Source organism: Pelophylax lessonae, assembly GCF_965119305.1.
Source record: "Pelophylax lessonae genome assembly, chromosome: 5".
Lineage (NCBI taxonomy): Eukaryota > Metazoa > Chordata > Amphibia > Anura > Ranidae > Pelophylax > Pelophylax lessonae.
The window spans coordinates 431,381,465-431,393,595 of record NC_138772.1 but is presented as its reverse complement, the minus strand read 5'-3'; the positions used below and the strand labels follow the sequence as shown (position 1 = coordinate 431,393,595).

General features: G+C 36.6%; 1 protein-coding gene across 4 annotated transcripts in view; it reads left to right on the top strand.

Annotated features, from left to right (window-relative positions):
• The window catches only part of TOX (thymocyte selection associated high mobility group box), a 349,777-nt gene that overhangs the window by 68,572 nt on the left and 269,074 nt on the right, over window positions 1–12,131 (top strand). For 2 of the 4 annotated variants that reach the window (XM_082257762.1, XM_082257761.1), the window contains exon 2: window positions 2,963–3,148. The exons of the other annotated variants lie outside the window; for them this stretch is intronic. In XM_082257762.1, the coding sequence (XP_082113888.1) occupies window positions 2,963–3,148 (186 nt within the window). The remainder of the gene's footprint in view (window positions 1–2,962; window positions 3,149–12,131) is intronic. 4 annotated transcript variants of the gene reach the window in all.

The window sequence follows — 12,131 nt, the reverse complement described above, 5'->3', positions numbered from 1 at the left end:
AAATACATTGCATTTACATTGTATATAATATGTTTCATAACATATTGCTTGAATAAATGTTAGTTGTAATATTTGGAATATGGGAGTAGTGGCACACCACTCCGCTTTTAATTTTGTTTTAAACGATGAAACAGATGCATATTTGACATTACAACACAATATGGCTGATGGTTAATAGAAGGGCCATGGATGTTCTCCCTTGTCTTCTTGGGGAATTATAGACTATAACAAAAGTTGTAATGTTGACATGTTGCAGAATTCATATTTGCATGGCTGTCAGAAAAGATTGGTGCTGAAAGTGTCAGTCCACCCAAAAGTGATGTTTCAGTGAATGCCAGTAGAAATAGAAATAACACAGGTTTTTAATTTCTCCTGGGAACTCTTCTAGGGAAATTTCTGCACCTGCAGAAGATTTTCTACAGCTGACTTTGTAGGTTATGAATCTGCGATGGCTGAAACATAATTTCATTTTAAGTGTTATTTGCTATATGTTTTGGGGAAGGCACCAGCAGGCATACCATGGCTAGGTGAAGAGCCAATATTTTAAAGAGGGCAGGCTTTCCTCTGAGGTAAAACAATATCAGAAAGGTTACTTCAAAAAGTTATATAAGCATGTCTCAAATGTATCCTCAAAACTCACTCTCTATCCTTTTAGATTATGTCTCAGCAATCATATTTTCTTTCGCCTTGCTCCTATAGCAAGAAACAATGTTTATTACTCAGTGAATCATCATCAGAAGGCTTCTAAAATGTGTACATGGACAGGTAGTGGGAGGTTAGTTTTAATGATTCAAGTGCAGCCCCCAAAACCACATATTTCATGATTCTTTTCCCTAGACACCATGTAAGGTTAGGTTCTTGGGAATCAAAGAAACAGCATTGTTTTGCTGGGAAAGAACTCAATGTGTGCATGTGGAAAGTAGCAGAGAGAATGTGGAGCTTGTGGACTGTGGACAAAAGTTAGGAAGCTGGATGTGAAGTTGTGTCCTTCTCCCTACTTACAAGAATTCTGGTGTATGTGAAGTCTGATTAATACTGATTAATTAAGAGTACTGCACTTTTGCAGATATTTACTCTCTAAAGGAATAACAACCATAATAATCACAAAATGGAGTTCAAATTATAAGACTATGGTAAAACAAAATCTTATAACTACATGCTATGTCACCTAGTTCTGCCTAACAGCTAAAGTGGTTGCACAATATAGTACAGATAAATTAGTACATTTTTGGAAAGTTCTTCTAAACAATCAACTTAACATAGACAATGTAGCAATGTAAAAAGTATTATTAGAGCCGGTTCACACTGAGGCGATCCGACTTCGGGGGGCGACCTGTGAAGTCGCGTGCACCGCTGTGCACGCGACTTCGGCACGACTTGCAGGGACTTCACATAATGGAAGTCTATGCAAGTCGCTCTCAGGTCGCTCCAAAGTAGTACAGGACCCTTTTTCTAAGTCGGAGCGACTTGTGTCGCTCCTATTAGAACGGGTCCTGTACTACTCAATGGACCATGACCGACCGCGACTTGTCAGGCTGACAAGTCGCCTGACAAGTCGCGCTAGTCTGAATTGGCTCTAACTGTTACAAAAAAGGACCCTTATGCTGAAACTCCGACTTGGATACCTTCAGTTATTGACTTGGGTAAGGACTTTTGACTTTCCTGATTTGCTTACTACTTCTTAGTTAGTGACCCTGAACGTACTAAAGTCAGAGATCTGCAAAGCAGCTAAGTAACTTTCATCTTCAAGAGGAAGTTGAAAATGGCAGCTTCCTATTCTTCCTTGTTTTGAAGGCAGAGTTTACTAAAGTGTTGTAGGTAAAGCACAGATACAGTGTATTCTCATTGTGGGTGCTAAGTGGCAACTTTCAAGGCTGAAGGCAGAACAGCTTTGTAAAAATGTTAGTTAGTGGTGCAAACATTCAAACTGATATTTTGTTTTTCCTGCTAGGTTTGATGCACATTCTTTCCTTGGATTCGAAGGCCTTTTTTTTTTGTAAAAAGTGATATCTTCATTGGATGCTGATTGTCTCTTGTAGCTGAATGTTGGAGATCTTGGTTTGGGAACAAATCAGAAAGGGGTGGAACAAAGCAAAAAGTGGTGGGTGGGCAACTTCTAAGACTGTATAGAACTAAAACAGTTCTGTAGTGGGGTAGGTGGGTAGTACATATTGTGACAAGCAAAACCAGAGGGCCTGGAGTGTGGTCTGCTGCTAAGTTTGTATGCTTATCAGGATGCTTATCTTTTTCTTTTTGGTCTCCTGAGCTTGATCAGGCATCCTGCCCACTACTACATGCCATGATTTTTCATGGCTCGAAAATTAGTTGCCCTAAATACAAGATAAGTGGGGATATGGGGCATTGTCTTGAATTGTAACAAACAAGTTGTAGAGGTGTCTTGTTGGGGCAATAAAAGTTGATTAAGGCTTGCCATATACGGATTTCTCTTGAACCAGACAAATTCTGAGTTGTGCGTGGCCCTGCATGCACCACTTTACTCACCAAAGTCGATCGAGCAGGGTGAAAAATTATCGGCTGAACAGTGACTACATCCTATCAGATGCAGTCACACTCCTGCAGTGCCACTGTATTTAGGCATATGCAGATGCATTGGCTGCTGAATAAAAAAATTACTATTAGCCTGGGGATAGGGAAATCAATCGAAAGTTAAGCTGTGTACAGCTAGCTTAAATCTTAAAAAATGTATTATTGGACTGACTTTTTTTTTTGCAGTCCTTTACTTTCTGAGCTCAAACAGTATTTTGCTTGTTAGCAGTAGAAGTATAATAGTCATATAAAATGGTATTTATGGAAAAACCTAAGTTAAATTAAATCTGAAAGTTAAAAAAAAAATACCAGCCTTGCAATGGTGTTCCTTTTGCAATTCAAGGGTTAAATGCTCATTTTTGCCTAGGTTACCTTTAAAAAGCACTTTTATTTACCTTATCTTTCACTCCCACAGGCTCCCTCACTCCATACAACTGGTACCCGAAAAGATACTTCATCCATCAGTCGCACTCTAACATCACCACACACAATGCAGAACCAGCAGTACTGTATTTTAAGTGAGGGTACTGAGGGCCCACCCACAACCCAGAGCATAAGAGAGAAAAGGAGAGTGCTGGCTGAGAGGGAAGTGAGGGATAAGGTAAGTAAATACACTTTATAATCATATCCTAAGCAAAAATGAGCATTTAACCCTTGCAGTGAGGGAGGAGCCCCACTGCAAGGGTCATTTTTTTTAAATCCCTAGAGTTCAAGTTTAAGGCACCATTTAAAGCTGGGTGTTTTGAATCTACAAAATGCTCAGCATTAAAAATGCTGTTGTTGTAAATGGTGCCTGATCATACCTTAGTGCTCACCTGTCACTAGACACCTGTTGCTCAGAAAAGTACAGTAGCTTCTTTTCAGGCAAGTTTGGCATTTTTGTCCCCCTTAGAATTCATTAGAAGTATCTGAAAAAAACGTTCAAACATGTATGCTACTTATAGTTTTCAGACGCTCCTATAATAAGAGTCTATGGGGCCAAAAAATGCAATCCTGCCCCAAAGCAGCTGCTGTACAGCAAATCACAACTAAAATGCATACAAAAATGCTCAAAGAAGTGCAAAAAAAAATAAAAAATCTGGTGCAGCTGTGCATGGTAACCAATCAGTTTCTAACTTCAGCTTGTTCAATTAAGCTTTGACAATAAAATGATAATTGGTTTTTATGCAGAGCTGCACCAAATTTTTCAGTCTCCAGTTTTACTAACTCAACCCCACAATATTATTATATTGTCTTCCTTATACATAAAGTATTTTGTTTATAAATGTGTTTGACCAGAGTTGTAGAACAGTGGCAATTCTCATGTAATGACCTACCTTTGCTTCAGCTTTAAAGGAAAGCTTTACCGGGAGAAATATGGAAGTTGTTATTCACTAAGTATTATGCTAACCCTCTGGATTCCATCTTTTAGGTCACTGACCTAAAACAAGTATACAGGTCAGGAAAAACAGAATAAAAGCAGGACTTCTTATCTGCATACTTGTTCTGGGTCAGTGACATAAGCTATTTAATTTGCAGGGTTCAGGCTACAAGCATTTTCATAAATGGGCAATGGTAGCCTCCATGTACCTTTCAGGAAAGGTTTCTATAAAAAAAAAAGAGTGTTAGCTAGAGTTGGGCTTTGCAAAGTGCACAGTCTGTTTGCCTTCCGCAAATCCATTTCCCAGAGTTAGCAGCCTATGACAAAAAAAGAAAAATAACATCTCTTCTGGTGGGATTTCCAGATATTAAAATTGTATTACGGAGGGAACTCAGAAAAAAACTGATAAGTTAATGCTAATGACAGACTGCGTCATATATGCATTTTTTTGACAATAGTTATATTTTAAAAATTATTTAAATTGCCCTACTTCTTATACAGACTGCCAGTAAAGTTACCAGAAGACCAGCAGGCAATGAATAAGCTCCCATCCCCAATATAATCATTTGACTTTATTGAAACTCAGTGTTCTGCCATTGGAATAGCTTTATTGTTCTTTGCACTAGTAGCTTTAGATTGAGTCCCATTAAACTAGGCTGCTTGGCAAAAACATTTACATTTTATGAGCATTATTAATTAAACTAAATGTCTTATTTTGTTAATTGACTATTTATATGCATGCATTTTTGTTTTTACTTTAGGCAATGTATAGCAGCAACATAAATAGTGAACAAGAGTTTTATAATGTATCACAGTAGAATGTTAAAGCATCAATACTTAATGTATTTCATTTCTGCATAAATGCTCCCTAACTGGGAAATACAGCAAATGTGAGCATAGGAATATAGTTATGCAGGTTTCCAAGACCATTCTACTTGCTTGTTAATTCACCACACACCATTCCTTTGAAGGTTTAAAGAAAACCTTCTATTAGATAAACAGAGGCTGCTTTTGCTGACCTCTTTTTCTCAAACGTTGTGCCTGAATGTACTTTAGTACATAGGTGGAAAAAGTTGTGACTTTACTCTTTCCTCATCTTCATACATTTTTCAGGTCAAAGGCACAAAGCCAGAAGTCAGTATAGCAACCAGGCAGTTGGCATTATAATAGGATCCTCACGGGCTTATCCTGTACTTTCTCCTGACAGGTTTACTATAAGGACTCATTTACACCTGAGTGTTTTGAAGCTTAAAGTTACAAAAGGTTCAATATCTAAAATCCCTTTTATTTCAGTGGTGGCAGTTCACATATGAGCATGCAGGTGCTTGAAGCTCAAAGCCTGATGCTCCAAAAGCTACAGTAACTACTTTTGGCAAAATAAGCATTTATAGCCCCTTGAATTTTAATAGGAAGACCTGAAAATGCACCAATCAAGTGTTTTCGTGTGTTTTTTCAGTGGTTTTCTAACCTGTAAGAACTGGTCTCCTTCATCCAGTGCTTTCCATTAGCAAAAAAAAAAAAAACATGAAGCTTGAATATATATATATGTAAAAAATGTGAAATATGCTTTCAAAATGCTCGTAAATATGAATATCGTAAATATGATATGTGTGCAAAAACAGCTCCACAGAAAAGCCTAAAAATTGTGTGAATGTAGCATTAAAAGGGGTTTTTGAATTCTGCTGGACCCTAATCTTTCTTTTGTCTACTAATGAAAACTGTAAACTGTATCCTGAAACACAGGAAGACTGACTGTTAAGAATACAAATAAATACTTGTTATGTTATTCACTCAGTTAAGTTGAACAAAAATGAAGTTATAACTCACTTGTTTGCACATGACAAGACTATTTAGACCTCCATATTAAACACGCAAACCTACCTGTATGATAAAAAGGGGAGAGAGAAGGAGCATAATAAAATATAAAAGAGGTTAATATGTTAACTTATCAACAAGGGGCCATTGGCTACCAAGGCAGGTCTTCAATGTTGTCTACCAGACAGCAACCAGCTGGTAGACTTGAAGCACATTGGCAGGCATGCAATGGTTGCCAGCCTGTTTAAAAAGGGCTGCAATGGGTAATTTCAAAAATCACTATGAAGTCTTTCATTAAGCTAGTTAATGGAAAGTAATTGCTGGACTTCTGTGAACTCAAAAGATAATATGAAAGGGTGTTAGAAAAATGACTGGACCCTCTCTCGCCATCACCTATAGTGCAGCTATTAAGTTATGGACGCCAACCCCTTGTTCTTGACATTATACCACAATTTTTTACTTTATAGTTTTGTACTTTTGTACTCTTTAAAAATTTCCATAAAAATTTGTTAAAAAAAAAAAAAAAAAATGACTGGACCATACTGGTGCTGCTGCCTCGTAACTACCACAAGACATACTGCATACTCAGAATCTGGGAGACAGTGTGTAATGTTGGCTCACCGACCAGCAACTTTCAGATTTCATGTGACGTCAACAGTGGCAGTTTCTGTATATGGTTCTTTTTAAATCAGATGGATTATCATGGCATGTGTAGTCACCTGTATGTATACGGGTTATTAGTTTATACTTTGTATTCTCCTTCTTCTTTAACATGACTAATAGTGGGCTGTAAACCTGATTTTAATAACTAAACCAAATAACTATGTTAAAAAAAACGTATTGGATTCTATGGGGGCAACACATGCTATCCTCAAATCAGTCACTTTGATAACTAGGCTTAACAATAGAAGCAGAAAATAAAAAATAGAGAGCAAAATTAATAAATAAACTGATGGTGTGAAAAAAAATAGCAAGTGAAAAGGATATTGCTAGCAAGCAGAGGCTGAGCATGTTTAATATGTGTACTGTCGATTCTTCTTAGATATATATACATTACCTTATGAGAGCCACATGGAAAACTTGGAAAAGTCTTCTAATGCTTTTGCCTTGTAAACAGACACCAATGTAATAGACTTTCTTTATTTTACAATCAATGTGCATACCCTAGGGGGGTTTCTGGGCAACTATCATGTGCCCTTTACCCCTTATGCTTGTTTATATCTCAGATGTAGTAGCCTAGTGATGGAATATAACCTAATAATCAAGCACTTTGTTGCACACTTGTTCTTTTCAATTTCAGTAATAGGACTTATTTTTTCCCCAAACCTATATATGTAAAACACTGTTTGATGATTTATATAGAAACAAAAACCATCAGTTACATAACAGTAATGTGTTGTGTCAGGGGATTTGGACAAATAGTCAAATGGAAAGAGAAGGAAAGCAATTTTGAAATTGCTTTTGTAGGATTATATTAAATACAGAAAGTCTGTGTTTTTAAAACAATGAAAAGTGCATTTACAAAATGTAGGTCACACAAACACTCTATATTTCCATGAAAATACAGACTTGCGTGTTTTGCTGGCATCAGACAAATTTATATGCTTTGTACAACCACTTAAATCATTAATACCATAGGGAATCTCAATGGTTTTCTTACATCTTGTGCTGAATAAAGTAACATATCAGCAAGACATTGTTAGAGCAACTGCAACCTTTAAGATGTGATTCATTCTTGTGATAAGATAATAAATATAGCTATTGGGTATTGGAATTTAAAATTGAATTTAGTCAAACACTATGCCAAAATGAAAAAATATCAAGCGACATTAATTAAAATTAGGTGCAGATGTCAACAATGTAGTTGCCCTCATCGACCAATCAAATTTCTACTTCTGGCATTTTAGAGTAGTCTGTCTAATGGATTTTGATATCTAATTTACTGCTATGCATTATTGCTCATTTCCTGCTTAATAGCCATTGCTTGATTGGCAATGTTTACCAGGTGTAAGTAACACCAACAATTTATACTCTTAAGTCTATCATTCTATATGACTGGAAAATTAAATCAATCTGTTTTAGAGTCTTAGTTCTTCACATCTTTTGTTAGATAACCATCCATGAGTTAGGTAGGCAGCAAAAACTCCCTTGATCTAAAGGGTGGTACATAGGGGCCAAATATAGAGCGACATTGGATGTTTCAATATAAACCAGCTGACGTTCAGCCTACGGCACGACCGAAAAAGATCTGTTGATTGGCATCTGATCAGTGCTCTCAGCCAATGGCCAAAGTCCAGCACTAGTACTGGTGCAAAAGGAAGGGTTTGGGACCCACTGATTCTGCTGGCGGACAGTTAAAAGACAAAAAAGGACATAATCTCTACATGCAATGTAAAGTACATAAATGTCCATAGGAGAATGTCCATAGTAAGCAAAGTCCATGCACATCTCACTTGGGAGGCAGCTCTGTATACAAGCGAGAAGGTGCTTTAAGGCAACTAGAGAGAGAGCACCGGTGCCAAACTAAGTGCAGCATGAATGGCTTTATTAATTAAAACAGAAGTGATGGTACTCACAAACATAGGAAATAGCAGGGCATGGGTATAGGCCTCAAGGAGGAGTGCATGCTCTGCAAACACGTCGCCTACGGCACCCCATACCTTCTGGGAAGTGACGTCAGGAGAAGGCACCTGTGCATTCCATGGCCAGAGGAAGTGCTGCAAACCACCGGCAGTGTCTCCAGAAGCCATGACCGCTGGAGGCCATCCTGAACTCTCACTCCATTGATGGGGATGATTTCTCACTACGCCTACCATGGTTTTATGCCCTGCTATTTCCTATGTTTGTGAGTACCATCACTTCTGTTTTTATTTAAAAAGCCCTTCATGCTGCACTTTGTTTGGCACATGTGCTCTCTCCCTGATGGCCAAAGTCCACCTGTCAGAACACAATAGCTCATAAGGGGAGATTGCTGTATTAACATCAGATAGTTAAGGCAGTAGCTCCTCCTAAACTCTTTAGTTTTTTTTTGGTTGAAGGAAAAAAAAAACTGTGTGTACTAGACTTTAGAGTTTGCAGGTCTGAACAATATTTCCATGCATATGCTTACCCTAATACAGTATCACCGCACCTTTGCAAAACTTTTTTGGCTAGAGTTAAATCCCAGGTCAAGGAAGTGGATTTAAATATGGGCTTGGTTTATTCCAGATTTGGCAATACTGGCAAGGATTTGGCTGATCAAATTTGGGCTTGAATCTTCTAATTTTTATTCATAAGATGTTTTTGGTGGCTGTAGCAGACATATAAGATATGACAGCTGAAAAACATTGTAGCTGGATGTAATTGCTGTATCTTCTCTAAATGCATTTCTTATATGGTTTTCATTTTTAAACAGGAGACAGTTGGACACAGATGCCACTGAAGGAGACATTTGAATGTGTTAAAGGGAAGTAGAAACACATTCACATATCCTGTTCCTGAACCACCATATAAGGGATGCTGCTAGAGACTGCAGATTGTGCTTCTGCATGTGTAAAAATGTAGCTACTCTATGCATCAAAAGAATATATAAGCCATATAATTTGTAGAATGCAGTAGCCTCATCAGCAGCTGGCATGTTTTTAGCTTGGAAAATACCATCTTTAAAATAAAATGTTTAAGGATTCAGGAGAAAAACTGAATTTACATTTTTTTTTCAACATGAATAGGCAAATGTGATCAGTATAAAAAATGAATTGATGTAATCTTTCAAAACAGAAGAGCATGAATATGGATGATTCTGCACAGAGGAAAAGTTCTGCTTATTTTAATGAGAAAACTAATTACAAAGAGGTAGACAGCTATTTTGTAATTGCTTATTCTCTTCAGAATGTTAAAGGGTTATATACAAGTCACTTATAGTACATCATGTGATGTCATTGCCAAGACAACAGCCCGATTTTCCGATTAGAACCTATTGTGGAATTACTGTAATGTTATGATTGCACATATTCTCATAGTATTTGCCTTAGTGTTTTTTTTTTGTTTTTTATTTGTTTGTTTTTATGTACACTTAGAGTGGCTAAAAGTGCAGATTTCTCCTAAAATTGAACAAAGATTCAACAAACACATATGACAGTTATAACATCCTTGGTATAAGAATGGGTATGGTAATAATTATTTTCCATTTTGTTGGAAAACTTTTCTGTACTTGTTTTTACAGAAACATTGTCAATTGGAGGTAGTGTTTAACATGTTACAGTTTACTGATGACAGTATCTTTACAATAAATTCAGGATTGGTCACTATAGACTACTGCACAGTGCACATTGTTTTTTGCTATATTGAAATACAGCTAACAGTCTGACCCTGTATTAAAGGGAAGGTATAGTTTAATTTAACTACCTCGCTCCTGGGGCAATTTTTAAACATTTTCACACACGTTAAAATCTGAATTTTTTTGATAGAAAATAGCAAAAAAAATGTAAAAAATATTTTCATTAAGTAGATGTCTTGCCGAATACAATGGAGCTAATTAAATTTTTTGTTGCATTATTTTTTTGTAGCTATTAATTAAGTGCATATACAGTATCAGTAAAAATGCAGTATGATTAATTTTTTTTCACTCAACCACAATCCAATACCCATGTTTTGGTAAAACCAGTTACACCAGTTTACCAGTTTACAGTTGACCATGAATTATGGCCCTAGAATTATTGCTTTCACCCTGATGTTTGTGTCAGTATCTCAAGTGTTTGGAGAAATCATTGTTTATATACTCATACATGCTTTTATTTTTTATCACACTTTTTTCATTTCATTTTTTTGCTATTACATGGGAGCTAACAAGCCCTCTCTGCGATAGCATGGGCAGGTGACAGGTTCTCTATATGGAGACATTAGGAGTCTATTAGACCAGATTGTGCTTGATTAGCTGCTTCCCCAGACACAGCAGCTAGAGGATGACAGCTCTAAACCTAGAAGTAAAGAAAGGCTTATCACATCCAGGTTCATTCATCTCAGAGCAAAGGCTCGGTTTGGCATCCTGAAACTGTTTACAATGGTCCATGACTCTCCAGAGAAACGGAAAAACCCAGGAACTGTGGCGAGGAAGGAAGAGGGGGGCTCACTTCACAGTGCAGTACAAGTGATCAGGTAGACTCTATAGACAGCAAGCGGCTAAGCAAGCAGAAATTTTGAGTTGGTAATTGTTGATGTGACGTTCACATTTTGCGCATGCTTGCCTTTCACATTTTTGTATTAAATATAAAGATTTATACATAATAATCTCAATATACGATTACCTCCTTTTTCAGTATCAACCATAAAGTATTGAATTTCCTATTACGTTTTGCTCCAGTGACATTGGTTAAAAAGAACAAACAGAGCAAGTGATTCTCCCCAAGAGGAAGCTAGAAACCAATAAAAACCAAGTAGGAGGATTCTGCTTATTCCATTCCCCCTAAAAGAGATTTTGACTACATTTTAACAGTTGCTTGGATAGGATATGAGTCATATTGGTGGTGCATTGTTTTCAAGTAGAGACTATGCACTTATCAAAATAAATGTTCAGAATGTTCTCTTTGCAAAGTGAACAATTAATGGGCTTACTAAGGTGTACTATAGTTGTGTGCACTTTAGTTAACCAATCATGTTTTTGCACAATATAATTACAAGTTATAAATTTAAAAAAAAAATGTTTTTAAAACATCAGCACTGATAAGATTATTTACATTAGTTGGCTCTCTTTTACTTTATATCTTAAAAAGGGGATTGAACAGTCTGAACATTTAAGGTGCCAGTGCACATGATAGTCTTCTGGCAAATTAGATCATTGTAGACCTGCTCTGTTTACAGTGGTCTAACAAGCAAGACAAAACTAACTCTCTCAACTAATCAATTTCTGTTCAGGCCAGAATGAAATGAACAGGCAGATTGGAAAATCTGATTTCACAATGACCCCATTATTCCTTATTTCTCTTTAATAACCAGATGGTAGCTATTTGGATAATATTCATTATGTTGAAACCAATGTGTTTCAAATAATGCACAATGTCCCATAATACATGCACTTGAATAATGTACACCTGCAGACCTTTAGTGGGTGAAAGCTAAGGGTCTGTACTTAAAAAAAAAAGATATTATTATAAAATATTCAAATCTGATACCCTGCACAATTTTTTAAGTTTGCCCACTTACAAAGAAATGAAGAAACTATAACTTGTATAATAGGTGTATTTTAAATGATTGAGACAGAATATTAACCAAAAATCAAGAAAAAGCACATAAAACAAAAGCTATAAATCGAGTTGCATTTGATCCTCAGGCAAAACATGACTTGGTACTTAAGGAGATATCCTTTTTTGCCAAGCACAGAGGTTAGAAGTTTCTTGTAGTTGTGACCAGGTTTGCACACATCTCAGGGGAGATT